The following is a 19,910-nucleotide window of genomic DNA, read 5'->3' on the forward strand; positions in this document are numbered from 1 at the left end:
TTATAGAGGATGGAGGTTTAAAAATGGCAGAAAATGTGCGTAAAGGAGGAGAAGTTCAGGTCTCCTCTGGGCGAGCGTGCTGCCTCTCAGACGGGAGGTGAGCTGGAGGAGAGGAGATGGGGCAGGTGAGGGACGCGGACGATACACACGCACGCACGCGCACGCGCATTATAGTAAAGATTAAGCTTTATTAGCAGCCATATTCTGGCATCTTTGCTGTATTTTGCACGTCACACTCGTTCACTTGTTGCAGATTAGAGGGATTCCCCATCACTTGGTGCCTGTTTTATACACTGCCTGTTTAACAAAGACAGCACTTGAAACTTCCTTAGAAAATGTGGACTTTAAGCTTTTAGAATGCTTTCTGCAGCCCTGCCATCACACTGGGACGTCATCACAAGACCCGAAGTTCCATTTGAACCTGATTCATGCTCGTAAAGCTCCATATTTATTCACTCCTGGGGTGTAAAACCACTTGTGAACCTCTGGATTTACAACTTTCTGGATTCCTCCAGCTTAAAGAGCCATATACACTGGCAGGAGTGTTCTGTGTCAAGGCTTCCCGAGGGGAGGATTTGAGGGAATGATCCATTTCTCCAAACCTTATCAGCTGCACCCCCCCCTTGTAACAATGCCACTGTGTGCAGCTCCCACAAGCCTCGTGCCCTCCCTCCTCCAGCCCACATGTGAGATGCTGTTCTGTTGTCTTGTCCCCCCACAGCTGGAGCATCTCCCTCTCAACCTCCCCACCCCTCTGCTTTTCCTCCATTCAACCTAAACAACGCCTCCGTTCTTTCAGCCACACTATGTAGATTGTTTTCAGAGGACAAGCAAGAAAGAGAAACAGATAGAGGCTGCAGGGGACAATGAAACAGCTGGCTGGACTGAAGCAGTTCATTTAGTATAGCGTTTCTACGTCTCTTATGTCATGCCTGAGCAAATGTGCGTTTTGGAGTAAAGTGACAGTATTTAATATTTCCCCTGGAAGTCATCCCTTGAAGTTCTGTCACAAAATAAGCTTAGAAAATTATTATTTTAAACCTGCCACTAACAAGTGGATTCTTTTATTCTTTAGAGTCTTTAAAGTTTCAGTGTGCGCACCAGTTTCTTTCTTCTAGATTTGGCCAATAACTTATAACTTATTTTCCACCTATTTTTATTGATTGTTTATTCCAGATGTTGTGGACAAGTTACTATTTTTTCTCACGTAATCACAAAAATGCACTAAATAAACAGAAAACAATGGCACTCTAAATCACCATTGTAGCGTCAAGTTTCCAATTTTCCCTACACATTTTTAACATTTACAATATCTTTGCTATCTTCAGTCATATATTTAATTTAACTATGGGAATTAAGATTTGGCCCATATTTTAGCCTTTTGTTAAAATATACAATCAAATATTTAGAAAGTGTATGTATTCATGACTGCATGATTTTGCCATTAATCAAAACAAAAGCAAAAAGACAGTTGATCCAGTTTAAATAATTAACAACATTAAATCAATTGATAAAAGTCATAGGGCAGGTTTTGTGAAAACCCAGCCCAAAATAAAATGCAGCTAAATGTTCTTGGTGAAAAATATACTATCGAATTTTTGATTTTAATATCGTTTTTGACTATCAGGATTTTTGTGCGAGCATAATTTGAACGCGCACGTTTATGGTGCAGTTTTAGGATTGTCCACTAGGTGGAGACGCACACATTTTAGGTCCGCAACTTACAAGGAAACGTCGTCGAAGAAGACTCAAATGGCGCTGCCCAGGTCAGGTAGGTGGACGCGTTGCCATAGACACGCTCACGCCTTAGGTTCTTAGCTGTCAAATTGCCTTAAACAACTGTAACATAGATAACGTCTCTGCTTTTCACTTTCAGGACGATCGTCCAGCGTGGTATCCTTTTAATCTCAGAGCGAATTAAATAGACAAACCCAGAGGGAGTGTGCATAAACACCTTAACTCCATGTCTAGCTATTGTCTCTGACCTTCCAGCTGCTGTTGGCTTTGACCTCAGTCTACTTTGTCTTCTACTTGCTCTTCACCTTCGGCTTGATCATCACAAAGAGTGAGTGCTGCTGGGTCCGCCACGCTAGCACGGACATCCCCGGCTTTAGTTGATGGAGAGAGCAGTGAAGGTTATCTGTTGCTTCCAGGCTTGTCCCTGTCTTACCCCGCTGATGCTCTGGCCTCTGATGTCAGTGTCCTCTTCCTCCTGGCTGTTGTGGGGTCTGTCCAATACTTCTGCGGTAGGAGTACAGTCACATGGAACAAAACATGCATCACACCGCTTACCACAGCGCTAATGTAGCTAAGGATGCAATAGAGATGCAGTTGGGCGGCATCTCTAATGTTGCATCCACTGTTAAACCAATGCCTGTGCCAAATAAAAACTGCTCATTCTTTAAAGAAGTCAGGGAAAGGCAGATATGTATGCTCACGCATGTTCACAGTTTGTGTCTGACACATTCACAGGTGCGAAGGGGAACCTGACAGAGAGAAGCGACTATATTCTGGCTAACGTCCTGGTGACGGTCATATCTGTTCTTCTGGTAATTTATTTCCTGACCTATCAGACGTATGTGATGAGGGCAGATGTGATCACCAGCAGCATCCTGATTGTTGCCTACGGAGTTGACGGACTCGTGGCGTTGAGCATGTTAACGCGCCTGGTCAGGTCAGTTCTACACTCGAGTCTGTATCTTAATGAATTATCATTATAATCATTATGATGTATCATTATGAAAAAGTTCTAGTTTTCTTTTGTTAAAATCTCAGTATGTCCAGAGATATACTAAAAGTGCCTCTCAAACGCTCAAATTTCCAAGTCCTGAAGGTGATTTGCTTCATGTATTGTTATTGAACAGTAATAATAAAAGTCAGGTTGCCGTAATTGTATGAAAGGTTTAGTACATTTCCAGGTGGCTGGAACACGACAGCAGTGAACATGACACACACGTTGGTAAATATGTAGCAGATCAAGTACGCCATTAGAAACTGGACCAGGTTTAAGGCTTCATTAATTTTGATTGACAAGATATGCCGACATAATGAGCATGTCTCCTGTTTGTTTTGAAATGGCAGACAGCATTCAGCTTTATTGTTTTTCAAGCTTTTGTTCAGGAATGAAATAAGCTCTGGTTCCTGTCTCGAGCTTGTTTGAATTATTTATCCTGGTGCCATTCATTCAAGTGATATCGTACACCTCGCACGATGTCGTCACATCCTTCCCGGATAGAAACTAGAGCAACAAATCAGTCTCTCCCTCTGAAAAGGTGGACCTGGTTTATTCCGATGGAAGAAGGCCAAAATAAACATGAAATCAATGGGGATTAAGCTAAAGCAAACAGGCCGCCATTTTTACACGTTGATTCGACATGCGCTACAGTTTTTTGTGTTTCGGTTTGTTCGTGTAGCTTGTTGAGGGACAATAACAGACCTTTGTTTGCTCTTCTTTGTGTTCCAGGTTCTATTCATGAAAAACCCTCCTCTGGTTTTTTGTCAGTGATTCACCTCCTTTGGTTCATAGAGCCAGAAAATTAACTACGTTTGCCTTTTATGAGAAATCCAATGCGCTGCTTTTATTTACTAATAATGTTTTAATAATAAAATGTGTTCTAAAAATATTCCAGTGTGGGTTTTTTGTAGGTCTCACAGATTTAATAGATTTATTATGTACTGCAACGTCATCTTCCGTCCACTAGAGGGCAGGTTTGTAGCAATGAAAGTTCAATGCCCTTTTGCTCTTTATAATTTACAACTATTAATAATTAAACACACTCTGGTAAACAAGAATGTGTCAAAACACCAAAAGCAACATTCTAATGTATATGATTTAACTTTGAATCATTTATTTTTACCTGAGCAGGTTATTTCTCACCACTGACGGCTCAAGTTAATATTCAAACCAAAACTGAGGTTTCCACAGCAACCACAGTCAAAACAAGCCCCATTTCACCTGAAGAGACCCGGCAGACGAGCACTGAAACGCTGGTGCGTGTGAGGCGGTGGTTTTAGCAGCTTTGTTCCAGACATTTCTAGATCTGAGGCGACCTTCTGCCCAGGCTGGGACACTGAAACCCGGCCAGAGTTCCACGCTGGTGCTCCTCAGTTATTCAGACCACACAGGCTTTGTTCGATAAACGGCCCCAGGACTCAGGAGTGAGCTTATTAAAAAAAAGAAGACATGTCTAGCTACTTAACGGATCATAAACGCTCTTTAAATCTGCTTTTATCAGCTCATTTCTTCTCAATCTGTTACAGTGATTGATTATTGCTCTTAAAGCCGAGCGGCTACCTGTGCAAATGTCCAGGTGTCATGTTTAAAATGGTGCCTTTAATTTCAGAATTCACAATTGGGGCTCTCGTCCACTGTTGTTTTAAGACTGGCAGATTCATAAATGCATCGACACACACACCTACACACACACACACCGAGCGGCCCAAACCTCCCGCGAAGCCCCGCCCACCAGGTTGAGTTACCTGCGCACTCACCTGCCCTCCAGCTTTTACCTCGCCGCCGTTTCTGGGACACAAACCAGCAGCTTTGGCCAATCTTGGGTTTCAGGCGACCATCGGACTCTCCCGCGACGCTCGGCTGTGATGGCGGCTTGACCCTGCAGGTGGATCGAGTCCAGTCCGGGAAGGATCTCACCTGTGTGAGTACTCGCCACCACCACAGGTGCTGATTAACGCCACCCTCACCAGGAACCGCGTGTTTGTTTTGAACTTACACATTTGATATACATTTATTTTATAAGGTGTTTTTTTTCCATATGAGGCTCAGGAGACTCAAAAGCAGAGATTACTTTTACTTTAATTACACAGTTCGACTTGTTACCAGATAATTAAATCGATGTTATTGATGTTTGAAATGACAGTAATTAATCCAAGGTAAACTGTATATTTGTAGCAATCATGGGTGCTCTTCCAGCACATACCTCAATTTTAAATTAAGTATTTTTAAATTTTTATTTGGCGAGTGCTTTTCTTTCTTTATATAATTATTTTTTATAGTCTATTCTCGACATGTGATCACTCCATCAGCAGGTATCACAGCACCTATCCAGCCAGATGCTGAGGGGGATGAAATATGTGTGTATGTAAAAAAAAAAAAATCAGATAAAGGTTTCTTATCAGCTGCAAAATGCTTACTCAGGGGAATAGAGCAAAGTCCAGGTTGGCCCTATCAGCATCACATATTGCCTCATATCATCCCAGCTGTTATTTTTTTATTTCCAGTCAGAGTTTGTCAGAAAAAGACGGGTTTCTACAGCCTGAGCTGGTGTTGACACGTTGTCTTTTCTCCTAATGAAGGCACAGATGTGTGCTTGATGTGTGTGTTTTGGGCTGGGGGGGGTTGTCTGGTTTGCTGAGTCACTGTTGACTGATCTCCTGCACCTAAAACAGTTTAAAGGCAAACCCTGATCTCTGCAGCCACGGATCCTCCCGCTTGATTTATTTAAAACCCAAATCACATTTGGACGTGACTGATAGCGCCCTGAAATAACAACATTACTCTCACCGCAGTACAAATATGTCCGACCTCATTCCATTAGACATGACATCAATCATCGGCACGACTGGCCTTTGTGCCGCTCGAACAATGAGGCCCCGCGGCGGCGGAAGTGAGCGGAGGGGGCCCCCTGCCGCGGGGCCGACGGCGCGGGACGCCCAGCCGGTTCTGCTCCCGCTTCAAGCTCTCTCCTGAAACCGATGACTGGAGAGATAAGGACAGAAAGAGGAAGTCTGAACAGAGTTGCAGCTCTACTGTCTCTACCAGCGGATTATCGGCTACGTGCAATTGTGTTTATGATCCGCAGAGAGAGATAAGCCCGTGCGCCCGCCCCTGCGGAGCGTCCCAGGTGTAGATCACTAACAACACATAAACAGGCCTGCGGTTGAGGAGGGGAGTAGCTGCACAAAAAAGGCTCTGGCAGGAGTTGGCTGCACCTAACGACTAACTTGAGGGTGTTTATCAGTCATCATTAGCCGCTAATACCATCAAACAGCTCTTTCTCTTGTGCAACAGCTGATTATTTCTGCAGCAGGTCCGCTGTTTGTTACGTAAGACGGGTCGAGCCCAGAAGGAGAGGCGTGAGCTGCCTTCTCGCCTCTGTTGCATCACACGTCGGCGTAGGTTTTCAAAACCAATCCAATTGACTCACAATATCGCCGCCATCGCGGGGGATCTGGTTTCACGGTGTGTGTACCGCCTGTCGCCTGTCGCCTGCTCCTGTCACGCATCGGGCCCCTGACAGGCGGCCGCACAGGCCCAACACCTGCCTCTCACCTTAGCATAGCAGCCTCGCGCCTCTGGCCTCATTTATTCATTATCATCAGAACTCTGAAGTCATGCATCTACTGTAACACCTCATTTATTACACTATTACTCATTTACTTCCCACTCCTCCTCTGCCCCAGGGCTGCATTTGGAGGTTTACCGCCATCCTCACAGTCTGATTTGGGACTTTCCTCCCAACTCAATTTAATTCCTAATCAGGGGTAGTTCATCCTGGCAGCGTAGATTGGTTTCCATGGTAACTGGATGGCAGACGCTGCAGAATCAAGACAGAATAGCCGGATGTGCATGACAGCGCGCCGTGGCAACAACGCTGTCCCACCTTCAGCACGTGTGAGAATGTTGTTAACGCCGTCTGGTTCTGATCCATCCCCCCAGGTCTCCCCAGGCTGACGCCCCGAACCATGAATGCCCACGGGCAGTCGCAGCGGCCGGCCAAGTAAGCGGCACTCACTCGCACTCACATTCCTGCTGCGCCTCACGTGTTTACACTTCTGTCCCGGCCGATCCCAGTTACTCCTTCACCAGAGAATCACTAAACCAGTATGTGGAGGGTGGTGTGGGTCAGGGACCTCGGGCACAGAGCGCCTCTGTTAAGAGTTGTTTGCTTTTCGTGGGCTCCGGGGCCCTCGTCGCCCTCTCCTCACCCTCCCCTCCCCTCCACCTTTTCCACTCTCCCTGCTCCCGTCGCATTCCCTGGCTGCTCCATATGCTCGGAATCTCAGGCTAATCTCGCCTCGGCGCCGGCCCGCTCCGCTTTCCTCAGAATCGCTTTTTCTGACTTTTTTACGGGCTTGTTTTTATGAGACGTGAGAGTGAGGGGGGGGTGTGTTTCGGAGGTGAAGGGGGGAAGATGAAGAGCACGCAGCGTAACCCCTTTACCCCCCCTTGTCATTGCAGTGGAGTGGCCAGATCGGACAGCAAGATCAGCGCCAAGGCCCTCTACGGTAAGAAGATTCTTTTATTGACCTTCTCACATTGAAGGTTGTGGACTTTACTTCGGAGAGAATTGTTTTATAGACACTTGCTCTGTGTTATTCATTAATAATAATCAGAGATTTCTCCTCGCGCGTGTCGCTGCTGTGCTGAGCTGTCAAACGCCTACGCTCGTGCACAGGCGTGGCGAGGAAAGCCAAGGTAGCTAAGATTCAGCCCTGTGGCCCGACACGGAAAATCGGAAACTCCGGCGCTGTGTGGGTCAGTGAACGCATCATTTCGGCAGTTGTTAAAAGCCAAACCCACAATTTTACCCAGATCCACCGTCGACCGCTGGTCTGAGCTGAGCGACAGTGTAAGAATGGCATTTTAGTTCAGCTGCATACTTGTGCGAGCGAGTGTGAGAGGGAACCATGGGACAGCAGGGCGTGCCTGCTTTTAATGTGTGGTTGGAACAGGGTGGGGATAACCGCGTCTTGCAGGTGAATAAAAGGGTCATTGAAGAGCGGAAAGGAGGATGCTTGCTGGCTGGGCTCCTCCTCGGCCTGCTCAGACATGAGCTCACAGGCCACTGCTGGCGCCTCCTTCCAAAGCACTGAGGGGCTAGAATAGGAGGCCATGGAAAGCTGCTCCCTCCCACGTCTCCACGGTTCTGTGCGACAGATGAACTAACTGTAGGGATGTCAAATGTTCCCGAACCTTCCCGCTGACCGCGGAGCTCCTTGTTTGTGAAATATCCACATGGCAACAGGACGCAACCCTGCGATCAGTGTGAAATATCTCACCATGCAGACACCAAGGCTACTTCTCCTTGGCTCGCCTCTCCTGCTGCAGCAGATGGTGACGACTGCCCCCCCCCCCCCCAGGATGGCAGGCTGTCCTTCCGAACCACAGGGGCCGTAGAGAGCTCTCCATTCGGGTGCCACCCATTTATTGCGGGATAAATTTGGATAGATGTGGCTCTGTTGCTCCCCTCAAGCTCAATTTCCTGGATGCAAAACAGCCGATGGATGCAAATGTTGCGCAGATCCTCCCCCCTGATCGGTTATCGCCAGCCAGAATCTTCAGACTTTCAGAACCTCCAGATCTCTCGTGGTTCTTGGCGTGTCCCCGAGGAGAGCAGGTCCCTACCGGAAACCGCAACCCGAAAGGGAACTTCATCAGCACGATCTGCTCGTCTCTGCTTTCGACATTATCTGCTCAGGTCGTCGGTCATATGCTAATGAGCTCATTTCCCTCCGATTAAGCTGCCTTAATTGTTGGTTGAATGATTGGAGATACGTTTGTCGCTGGTCATTAGAGCCCCGGGAATCTGCCCATCTGCGCGTTTAAGTGGCTCTTATTGCACGACGTCGCACGGCTGCAAATTGACTGGCAATAAACGGCAGTCATTAATAACACATGCGAGGAGCTCCGCTTTCAGACTGACACCTGACGCTGGTGGTTCACCTGCGGGGAGGCAAGCAGGAAGGAACGAGCGGAGAGGAAATGGCAGGAGCAGGAAAAACACACGCCTGCTGGATTTGGACAGTAACATGATATAAAGAGTCAGAGTTGGAGACGTGTGGGCCATGTTTGAGCTTCATGTGATGAAGGTCCTGAACGGGGCTTTTATGTCAACCTGCTGGTGCAGGAACGTCTAAATAGGAGAAAAATCTCACATGCGCAGAGGAGGAGACCTGATACGAGACCTGGCAGAGCATAAACACCTCCTCCTTTACCCAACGCTTCACCTGCGCATCATTCCCCTGGTAAACACGCTGAACACGCTGGCATGGTCACACCCAGCGGGGGGGTGGGGGAGAAAAACACCGGGCTCAGCCAGCACGCCTGGTTGCTAGCGTGCACTTTGTTCCGATGTCGATGGAAGACAATAAAGGCTGGTATTCAAGAAGCTGCCTCATAAAAGCGAGTCACATAAAACAAATAGCATCGCGCATTACTGCAAAATCACAAGGTCATTTTTATGGCGCCGTTTTCCTCCCTTCTGCTTCCGAGGGTCCAGCATTTGGCACTCGTGTAAGTGGTTTAGCACATTAATATATTAATGTTGGGCTCTCCCACTCGCAGCGCCGCGTTGTTGGCTGCAACAAACAGCTGGTTTGACACCAACTCACCATTTTAAATGATGGGAACAGCACACGTGAAAGTTTACCGTGTTTGGCGACGCTAGGGCGTATCCTCGGTGACCTCTGACCTGTCAGCGTTGTGCCAGGACCAGGTCAACGTGCTGTGATGGGAGATTTAATGATTCCCCTGACAATATTGATGGTCTGTGCATGGAAACGATCACATCCTGCTTTTTTTATATGGTTGTAAATCATTGTCACGTAGCTCCAGCCCCTGCGTGTAAAGCGTCCCAGGGCTGTGCTACCTGCCTGGCTTGCTTCCTTATTGCTTCACTCATATCAGATCAGCGCTTCAGCGATGTAACAGGTGCTTTCTGGTGTTCAACGCGTCTGTTTTCTTCTCAACAGAACAGAGGAAAAAGTACTCCAACTCTAATTTTATCATGCAAGAAACATCACAGTATCATGTGGAGGTAAGAGCGGCTTGGTTTTATTACCTCGGTGGTGTGGATGGAATAAATAACATGACTACAAGGGTTCAAAGTCATTCTGGGACCCATTACAGTGACATAAAAAGTTAATGTTTGCCAGTTTTCTTCTACAGTGAAGAACCTCTTTGAGTGATATAACTGGCTGCTCTTTTGTTCCTTTCACCTCTCTTGTGACTTGACCGATACGTGAACTCAGCCGCAGTAACGTCGGATGATTAGGATTAGTTATTGAACCAAGTCGATAGCTAATAACTGAAATTAGCAGCTCTCATCTAATGATTTGATCATTTTAAGACTCTGTTCTTCTCTGTCACTAATAATTATGTAAGCAGTTGAACCTTGTGAACAGCAAGATAAAAGCAAAGCATTATGGTGTGTTGGAGATAAAAGCCCTGGTTTGGCTGTTGATCATGTCTGATCCGGAGAATCTGACATAATAAAGCAGTCAGGCCTAAAACAGCAGCTGATATTGAAGATGGAGGGAGCCTCAGGTGTCGGACGGCACGACAGCACAGATAGGGTTGCTTTAAATACCGCCACCATTGAGACAAACGGCCAGTTAAGCACCGACTGGCAGGAGATTAACGTTTCATGAGATTGGAGAGGTTCGATTTGAAAAGACAATCGACAAATGACACCGCAAATCTCCATGTTTTTCCCAGCATCTCTCCACCTTCATTATGGACAAGGCAGAATCCATCGTCACCGTGGACGACGCCATCAAGAAACTCGCCCTTCTGGACTCAAAGGACAAAATTTGGGCCCAAGAGGTGCTGCTGCAGGTCACAGACAAGGCGGTCAGGCTGCTGGACTGCGACACGCAGGTAATGGCCCGTCCGTCCCCAGTTTACTCTCAGAAACACGCTGTCCACCCTGCGTTTGTGCTAGGATGTGGCAGCATGGCACCAAGCTAACGTCAGTTAGCCGCTAACCGCCTCACCCTGTTGCTCCTGCAGGAGGAGCTGGAGAACTTCCCCCTCTCCACCATCCACATGAGCCAGACAGTCCCCAATCAGACGCGCTACGCCTCCGTGCTGCTGCTGGTGTGTCAGGACAAAGACCAGCACAAGCCTGACATTCACTTCTTCCACTGCGACGAGGTCGACGTGAGTTTCACCGGGAGAATCGACGCGACGCTTCAGCCATGACGCTGTAAAAGCAGCCGCATGCTAACCTCCGGCATTTCTTTCAGGCCGAGATAGTCCACGCGGATTTAGACAGCGCCCTCGGAGACAACAAGCACGGGAAGAAGATGAGACCCCAGACTCTGAAGTGAGAACACGCTCCCAAATTTGGACCCAGATTAGTACCGAACCGGTGACCTTTAGCCGCTGGTGTTGTCCATCTCTTCTACCAGGGTCAATCAGGAGAAAATGAAACACCGCAGGGAAACAATCCTGCCCCCGTCTGCCCCCGCGCCTGCTGCCAAGGGACGAGTGGCCGCCCCCGCCCCCCTGGGTGAGAGCACAGCGAGCACTTTTGGACAGTCCATCGCATAGAAGGATAAACGTGTTCAGCAGAGACACTTTGAACTGAATGTGTGTTTCTTGGACGCAGAGAGACGAGGGTCCGGGAAGCATGAGGCCGAGTCACATGACAGGCTGATCCAGAGGATTGAGATCGACGTGGTGAGGATTCTGATCCCTTTTGCTCTCCCGTCATGCCTCCTTCGTGCTAAACGTCAGGACTTTTCTGCCCTCAGCAAGTCCTCAACTGCACCCTGGATGACATCGAGATCTTTGTGTCGCGGCTGCAGAAGGCAGCGGAGGCCTTTTCCCAGCTCAACCATCGCAACAAGAGTAAGAAGAACAAGAAGAAAGGACCAGCAGGTCTGTCTCCCTTTCTTCTTATGCGGTGGATTGACGGGTTTGAAACGATCTTCAGATGTCTCACGTGCTCTTTCTGTCTTTTTGTGCCTTTTGACCTGGGACGCCCCCTCTAGTGGCGCATGTGTGGTACTACAAGCGGTTCGGGGTTCTTTTAAAGAGCATAATGCTCAAAGGACATTATGGTGGAATATTATTACTTCCTATATGATATATTCCAGTTAAAAAGCAACTATCTTTTCACACTTTCAGACTTGAGACTTGAGATTCTTTTTAGGAAATCCATTTGAAACCAGAATATGGGCATATTTGGTGTAGTAACTGTTGACTTATGGCGTGCAAAGTAATAATATTACAGTCTGTTCCTGAACTTTGCGTCATGTTTGCCGTGCAGCACATGTGAGTGTGTGTCAGGCTGCAGCACACACAGCTGGTGGTGACTTACCACACATTATTTGGTCCTAGAGATGTAAAAATAATACAAATGTGGGTTTGTTCCTGAATGAATGTCATATAAAAAGTATCGTAACTGTTGAGAACTTGAGAAACAGCGACGACATAGATCTGTCTTCCTTTGTTTTACTGTCTGACTGAGCACTGAAACTTGGAGAGTGTTCATTTGGGGGACAAATTCAAGCGTACCTCTTATCTCCACGAGCCTGGGCCGCCACTGGAATGCGTGTCCTGTAACTATGGAGAGCGTGTGTGGTCACTGTTGCTCCGTTCGTCCGCAGAGGGCATGCTGACCCTGCGAGCCAAGCCCCCCACTGAGGCGGAGTTCATCGACAGTCTGCAGAAACTGAAGCTGGCCTTCAACATCTTGGTGAGATATCGCAGCTCTTTGCCCCCCCCCCCCCCCAATCGGTGACACGTCGCCGCCTCACTGTCTGTCACTGCTCCCCCTGCAGGCCAAACTGAAGAAACACATAGAGAACCCGAGCGCCTCCGAGCTGGTGCATTTTCTCTTTGGCCCCCTGGAGATGGTGAGGGCGATCTCTTCTTATGGATTATTATTATGGATGGATATTATTGGAAGCACAGTCCTCACCTGACTAAAGCAGCGTGAGATCTGATCCTGGCGTGGTCACAGTCTCAGAGAAACCCGCTGGATTCGCCGCTCCGACCTCTGACCCTGCTGTTCGAAAAGACAGATAATCAGTGTCTCTAAACAGAATGATTTAAGCACTCATCACTTAGTTTTTCTTCATTCCATTGTCTGATTTAATGTCCCTTGAACCATCTGGGAGGTTTACCTTGTGTCCGTGTCCACAGGTGCTGAAGAGCCTCGGAAGTCCTGATCTGGCTCGGTCCATCATCTCCCCCCACCTCTGCAGAGATGCGGTGGACTTCCTGCACGGCCACCTCACCCCCAAAGAGACCAGCATTTTTGAGCTGCTGGGGGACGGATGGACTAAACCCAGGTCAATAAACCACTTTGGACGGCTTTAATTAAACGTGCTCACGTCTGGCCCCCGTTTACAAGCACGGCAACAATGAAAAGAACAATAAAAGTACAACTGTAACCATCCGACCATACAAGGACGTCAGAAGTGACCTTAGCAACCGTATCATGTCCTCAAAGATCCACACGCGGTTCTTTAGAGTCCAATCTGTTCCTCCTGCAGAGCGGAGTGGCCCAGGGATCAGTGCGCTCCGCCTTATTACCCAAAGTTCCGTAACGGCTGGGAGGTGCCGGTGGACTACATCCGAGCTGCCTCGTGGGAAACGGAGGGCCCCCCCGAGCCTCTGGGACCCCCAACCAGCCCCATGTACAGACAACAGTCAGCTGAGGACGTAAGGGCCGTCGAGCCGCCACCAGCGCCTGAATGTGACCCGCCAATTTGACAGCCTCTCTGTTATTTTTCAGTTTTATGGACCTCACTCCTCGAGCTCTCCCAACGGGTAAGCTGCCGACCTCGCCCACGTTTCCTCGCCCACGTTAACACCGTTAATGAGACGGCGCCGTGTGTCCCGGCAGGTCTTACAGCGGGATGCCTGTGACCGCCCGGAAATATGCCAAAATCTGCTACCAGTTTGTAGCCAGGAATGCCAACGAGCTGTCGGTGCTGCAGGACGAAATCCTCGAGGTAAACCCGCGGCGTTGGCTAAAAGACCGCGTGGCGGCGGTGGCCTGTGCCGCGGCGTGACGTGCACGGTGTCTTCCCCCAGGTGATAGAGGACGGCAAACAGTGGTGGAAGCTACGCAATCGCAGCGGCCAGACCGGCTACGTCCCGTTCAACATCCTGGACGTGGTGGAGGAGCCAGAGAGCGTCTTCAGCCCGGTGAGTCGTCCATGGCGCCCTGGCGAAAGGTCTCACAGTCGCTGAGTAGTCCAGTGTCGCCTACAGGTGCTCGTTTCCCCTCCCGTCCGTGCAACAAAAGACAGGCTGCAGGTGTCAGCCTGAGGACTTCCTCTTTATGGCATTCCCATGCAGCACTCAGGTTCCCAGGAGCCCTGCAGCAGCTGCTGGATGCTGTCCTTCCTGTTTTGTTTTCACGTGGAAACATTTTCACACGCGCACTTTCCTTGGCTCACAGGCAAAAATCTATCAGCTGGATTGAGACGAAAGACAAACCTGTTTTGGAAAAATGACAAACCTGCGGTTGCTGTACGATGACCTGTATTTCTGTGTGTGTGTGTGTGCGCGCGTGTGTGTGTGTGTGTGTGTGTGTGTGTGTGTGTGTGTGTGTGTGTGTGAGAGCAGCAAGGCTACGGGCCATCGTCTCCTGGTCCTCTGAGCCATGGAGACAGCTTCAACAAGGGGAGACACAAAGACAAACGTGAGTAGATGCCTGAACACCTGCTCTGTTTGTGCGGCTCGTTTTGGACGCCCCGCCGCTCCGTTTCTGTGCCGCAGGCATGGACGAGGTCAACACCGAGCTACTGATGGCGATCACCGCTAATAAGAGTCAGCAGGCGGTAAGGAAGATCCGTGTGGAGCGACCGGCCGCCAAGCAGGTGCCGCTCACCTACGACTCAAACACAGAACAGGTGATCACCTGGCTCAGCTCCAAAGGCTTCTCCAAACCGTAAGTCGACCACGACGCTCACCCAACCAGCGTCGAACGCTCCCCTTTCCTAACGGAAAGATCTAAAAATGGTCCAAGCTGTGCCGTCCTCTCCGCAGGGCAGTGGAATGTTTGGGGATCCTCACCGGGGCCCAGCTCTTCTCCCTCAACAAAGACGAGCTGAGGTCGGTGTGCGGGGACGAAGGCAGCCGCATCTACTCGCAGATCACGGTGCAGAAGGAGCAGCTGGAGGTCAGTGGCGCCTTTTCCCGCCTCTTCGGCCTTTTTCGGCCCTCGCGTGAACCCGTAACTGCAACTCGCCGCGTCGCTGTTTTGCAGAAGGAGAGCGGCGGCTCGGAGCTGCAGGAGGTCCTGTGGCGGCGGCAGCAGAACATCAAGTCGGGCGCTAAAGACTGAAGCGGCGCACGCTGTTTCCCCTCCGCGGACAATCGGAGCTTCGCTTCTTCCATCAACCTACAGTGGAAGATGCTGCATACGTTTCTAATTGTGTATTTATTACAGATCAATGTGTGTATCCATGTCTCGTAATCTCGTGTACATTTTTCACCAGCGTGCTCGCGCACGGCTCGTCACACTCTCCTGAACGTCATTTACTCTTTGATGAAATTTGCTTGTTTACTGAAGGGCTGTTGCGTATCTCAGAATCTGTGCCAGACCGTGTTTCTTTCCCTGCTATACAGCCAATCATTTCCACTCCACTGTTTACACGGAATGAGTCCTCCTGTCAGTATTCTCGCCCGTAACTGCAGGTTGTAAAGTGTGTTTTAATGCAAAACACGTCGCGCCTAACATGAACAGAGGGGATGCGGTGGTGAGGACGGACCAAAGACAAGAGGTTATTTCAATGATTAGCTGGAAATTTTAAGGAAAATAATGATGCGAGAAAGAGACGGTGAATACAACTTCATCCTCTCTCAAATGTGATGAAAGGGAAAAAGGGTTTCTTTCCTCAATTACGCAGTTGTTTTTTTTCCTGTAAAATCGATGTTTTACCGCCTAAACTTTTATGTTAAATAGAAGAATAAAACATCACTGAATAATTCAGAAGCCAGTGCTATTTATATAATCATTGAGCTGCTAATAACTAATTAGCAGGCGAGCTGTATTTATATCTATGGTATTTTAACAGAGCAGGAAAACCAAAAACATCTCCTGATTTTCTGTGCGAGGACAAATTCTGGCCTTGGTGAATTGCTGTAAATGTGATTATGCTATAACTTATATTATACTTATATAACTGTGGCCACGTTTGGCAGGTGGACATTTTAAAAAGACTTTATGGCGCCATCTAGTGATCCCGCATGCGCACAGACGCAAAGTTCGAATTCAAGCAAAGAAAAATAATTTGGGAAACTAAATCTTAAGTATACTTTATAACTATCACTCAGGTGGCATTGACTCTGGGTGACCTTAAGGTTTTTGTTTTGACGTGTCAAAAACTCTCGCAGTTCCTTATCTGACCAGCAGGTGGCGCAAATGTGCTCCGCCGGACATGCCCCCCGCCCTGATTTGACCCTGGTGGGAAACAGTTCCCAAGCACTTCTCTCTCATCACGTGACGTCATATAAGCAATATTCTAGGTGAAATAATTAATCAGAAGTTTAACATGACGCAGGTTTAAAACGATTCCCTTATTTCCAGCCAGAACCTCCACCCACCACCGCAGGTCCCCGTCTCTGCCTGCGTGTCTGCCGCTGCTTACGGTCCATTGTGTCATTTCAGGGTCATTTCAATGCGACGCAGAAATTTGCAAATCAGCTCTTTTAGTCTTCAGCACATCAGACAGGATTATCCTCAAGCAGGGAGCGGCCTGTCTCCCCGTTCGTCCCTTTCTCCTGCCAGGGCTGATCAGGCTGACAGAAGCGCTGCACGCCTGACCCCAGCAGCTTTTCCAGGCTTTTCCTCAATATCACGTCCAACAAAAAGGCTGTCACTCAGGAAACCTGCAGGTTTTTTCCATCACAAAAAAGTACAGTAAAGGACACTTTAGATGTTTCAATTTGGGGCGTTGGTTCGCTCCATCGTGGGGGGGGGGGGTAAAAGTAAAGAATAAAACCCTGCGTCACCAGGTTTCACGTGCAGGTTTAGACTTGAATTATTGTAATTGAGAGGAATTAAGCTTTAATTCAACGTCTCCAGTTACTTACGCGAAACTAAAGTCACAGAATAAAAATGGGTTCCGCTCAATTGATTTCAGTTTGAATTAGGTTTTAAAAAACACTTTCTTTTGATTGGCACTGCATTTGTGGTGGAAATTTGTGGCTTATTAAGGTGGAGGAGTGTCATCGAGGTCAGTATTTATTACTTTAACATACTTTACGGCTTATCACACACTTTAAACTTCCCTCATTGTATCTGAACTCTAATTAAATATCTTTTAATTACTGCGTTTATCGTGATCAAAATGTGCAAATATTGCCTACAGATAATGTCCTTGGCATTTAGTTTGGACACACACACACACACACACACACACACAGACCATGTGATGTGGATGCCGCTCTGTTAGTGTTTCAGAGGGAGGAGTGAGAGCTCTTCAGTGTAAACCTTCCCGTCAACAGGAGAGGAGTTACTCCGGTCAGTCGGCGCCGTCTCCCGCCTCCCTCGCCAGCGTGCATTTAAACCGCGGGAGACCTCCGTCCTCTGATGGGGGGCGGCTACATCAACTGCCGGAACCACTTCCATTACCCGCCTGTCTCTCTTTGCCTCGGGCCGGGTCGCTGAGCCGTGTGGGTTTATCCCGAAAGAAGGAAAATGATTTTCTGCCACCGGACTTTTATTTCCCAGGTTAATAGAACCAACAGGTGACCTCGAAGGTGCTCAAAGCTCCACAGGAAGTTAAAGAGGACTGAAAGGGCAAGAACTGAACATTAATTCCAGCTGGTGCTCATCTACGTGCAGGAATTTTGCTACTACTGTTACTGCTTAATTTAACGGACCCCTGACGTTCCCGCAGCTGCTGAATGACATCTGTCCCCCATCATGATGCTGTTTGGATCTGAGGGTTTCACCCATGGAGCGACGGCGGCTCCCAGACTGAGAGTTCTGCTGTCACGGACACCAAACTGATCACATGACCCTGACCTGACTCACGCGGCGGTCCAGAGCTGCAGGCCCCATCATGGGTAACTCCTCCGGGAAGGGTCAGGGAGACAGAGGGGATGAGGACGGTCTGCAGGAGGAGGAGGAGGAAGAGGAGGAGGAGGAGGCAGAAGTCACCAAAAAGAAGAAAAAAGAGGAAGAGGAGGTGGAGGTGGAGCTTCCCATCGGGGTGGAGGAGCTCCTCGAGAGCGGGGATCCCGTGTTGGACCTCAGCTACCGTCGGTTCAAGCGTTTGCCGCCACGGGTTTGCCGCCTGATGCATCTGGAGAAGCTGTACGCGTGCGGAAACAGCCTGCGGACTCTGCCAGACGGCATCTCCAAGCTGCAAGGCCTGAGGATCCTCGCCTTGGACTTCAACAAGATGGAGGACGTCCCCCCGGCCGTCTGCCAGCTTACCCACCTCTGTCGTCTGTACCTGGGCAACAACCGGCTGACGATGCTGCCCCCGGAGCTGAAGAACCTGAAGAGTCTGCGCTGCCTTTGGATAGAGAGCAACTACTTTCAGAGATTCCCCCGGGAGCTTTACGACCTGCCGCACCTCAAGTCCCTCCAGATCGGAGACAACCGGCTGAAAACGCTCCCCTCTGACCTGTGGCGCATGGAGGCCTTGAGGGGATTGTGGTTGTACGGAAACCGCTTTGAAACCTTCCCCAAAGTGTTGCTGCGCATGGAGAACTTGGAGATCTTAGACATCGACCGCAACAAGATATCAGAGTTTCCCAGCCTGAAGCGTCTCAGGGGACTGCGGCTCTTCTCCTACGACCACAACCCGGTGGACGAGCCGCCCAGAGTGGGCGAGGAGGTGCTCGTGGTGGGAGAAGGCGCCGCGGAGTTCCTGGAGGAGCGCAGGGCCGAGAAGGAGAGACGGCGGCAGGAAGCAGAGCAGCGGGCCGAAGAGGTGACCCCGACAGGAGAGGAGCCGGTGATTCACGGCATTCTGAAGAACAGCAGCAACAAACACAACGCAGACGGAGCAGCACCGACTTTCCAGGCCGATACGGAGGGGGAGGCAGCAACCGAGTACGAAGGAGCTGAGCTTGAATACGAGGAGGCGGAGGCCGAGTACGAGACGGAGGAGATGACGTGCGAGGGAGACGCGTTCGAGTACGAACTGGAGTACGACAGGGACGGGATGGACTACGAGTACGAAGAGCCGGAGTGATGCCACGAAGAGGCAGGAGGAAGCCCGGAGGGGCAGGAAGAGCAGCGGGCTGAGATGATCCGCAGGGAGGGGGGACGTCAGGGTGGCCCTCCATGGCTGAGCTGCTAATCTCGTTAAATGGGGAGACTGTAAACCTGCAGCTTCTGTGACATCTCATTCAGCTGCAAATGACTTTGTCAGAGCAGGCCTCAGAGAGAGAGTGTGTGTGTGTGTGTGTGTGTAGGTGTGTGTGTGTGTGTGGGTGTCCTCCTCTATTAAACACTAACAGTGCGGACCAAGTCAGCACCATTTAAGCAAAAACAGGTCCTAACTGGGAACCGGCGGCAGCTCCTGTTTACATGGCGTGACGCACCCCCACAGTTCCGGGGTCTCCGTCTGTTTTATGTGCCTGCCAGCACGCCGTCCGCCCGCGGCGCCGCTATTTCCATAAACCCAGCGCGCATGGAAATGTGGTCATAGGATTTGGATTAACAAAACCTTCACGACGTGCTAAACAGGTGTCGTCTGCAGCAAGGAAGAGGAGCTGGGGGGGGAGGACGGGGGGTGTCAGTGTTTAGATAGTGAGACTATGGGGGGACGACGTGAAATAAAGTAAAGGATCAGGCACACGGGCCGTCGAGGCCTTTTTCGTGTCCTCCGCCTTGAAGACGCAGCGGGCGGCCCGTGTTCTCCTCTCATCGCCGCACTAATTATTCATGTGGGGCTCGTATGTAATCCCATCCTCTTTCCCTCCACGTATCCTCTCCTCCCATCTCATTCTGGAGTGAAATATTTATCCCGGCGCTGAAATATTAATGCTCCCCCATCGCACGGTGCCTCGACTCTGGCGCTGCAGCAGACGCCTCACACCGGCGATGCACCTTTAACACACGCACACACACACACACACACACACACACACACACACACACACACACACACGCTCACACTGCTGATGCTCTGTTGTTCAGCAGCGCTACTCAATAATCTCTGTCTTCCTCTTGCTTGTTTTCCAC

General features: G+C 49.4%; 3 protein-coding genes across 6 annotated transcripts; all 3 read left to right on the forward strand.

Moving 5' to 3' along the window:
- Positions 1–5: 5 nt before the first annotated feature.
- Positions 6–3,623, forward strand: LOC101079516 (transmembrane protein 80). Of its 2 annotated transcripts, XM_029841765.1 has the most exons (7): positions 6–125; positions 1,673–1,771; positions 1,877–1,893; positions 1,972–2,065; positions 2,154–2,246; positions 2,473–2,674; positions 3,464–3,623. In XM_029841765.1, exons 2-7 carry the CDS (start codon positions 1,753–1,755, stop codon positions 3,474–3,476), a joined length of 438 nt encoding a protein of 145 aa, XP_029697625.1. In that variant the 5' UTR covers positions 6–125; positions 1,673–1,752; the 3' UTR covers positions 3,477–3,623. The 2 variants fall into 2 exon arrangements, with proteins under 2 accessions (XP_029697625.1, XP_003967739.2); XM_003967690.3 differs by lacking the exon at positions 6–125 and having other exon boundaries at positions 131–1,771.
- An 857-nt stretch (positions 3,624–4,480) lies between these two features.
- Positions 4,481–15,698, forward strand: eps8l2 (EPS8 signaling adaptor L2). Of its 3 annotated transcripts, none has more exons than XM_011607590.2 (21): positions 4,481–4,678; positions 6,677–6,737; positions 7,199–7,245; positions 9,712–9,776; positions 10,457–10,618; positions 10,751–10,900; positions 10,987–11,066; positions 11,152–11,252; positions 11,352–11,422; positions 11,497–11,623; positions 12,355–12,443; positions 12,529–12,603; positions 12,893–13,041; positions 13,246–13,414; positions 13,488–13,522; positions 13,599–13,707; positions 13,790–13,903; positions 14,327–14,402; positions 14,480–14,651; positions 14,750–14,882; positions 14,970–15,698. In XM_011607590.2, exons 2-21 carry the CDS (start codon positions 6,703–6,705, stop codon positions 15,045–15,047), a joined length of 2,037 nt encoding a protein of 678 aa, XP_011605892.1. In that variant the 5' UTR covers positions 4,481–4,678; positions 6,677–6,702; the 3' UTR covers positions 15,048–15,698. The 3 variants fall into 3 exon arrangements, with proteins under 3 accessions (XP_011605892.1, XP_003967740.1, XP_011605891.1); XM_003967691.3 differs by having other exon boundaries at positions 4,482–4,655; XM_011607589.2 differs by lacking the exons at positions 4,481–4,678; positions 6,677–6,737 and having other exon boundaries at positions 6,943–7,245.
- A 1,497-nt stretch (positions 15,699–17,195) lies between these two features.
- On the forward strand, positions 17,196–19,420 carry lrrc10b (leucine rich repeat containing 10B). Its single transcript, XM_029841754.1, has one exon. It carries the CDS (start codon positions 17,773–17,775, stop codon positions 18,913–18,915), a length of 1,143 nt encoding a protein of 380 aa, XP_029697614.1. The 5' UTR covers positions 17,196–17,772; the 3' UTR covers positions 18,916–19,420.
- Positions 19,421–19,910: the final 490 nt, after the last annotated feature.

This window comes from Takifugu rubripes, chromosome 9 (assembly GCF_901000725.2).
Source record: "Takifugu rubripes chromosome 9, fTakRub1.2, whole genome shotgun sequence".
Lineage (NCBI taxonomy): Eukaryota > Metazoa > Chordata > Actinopteri > Tetraodontiformes > Tetraodontidae > Takifugu > Takifugu rubripes.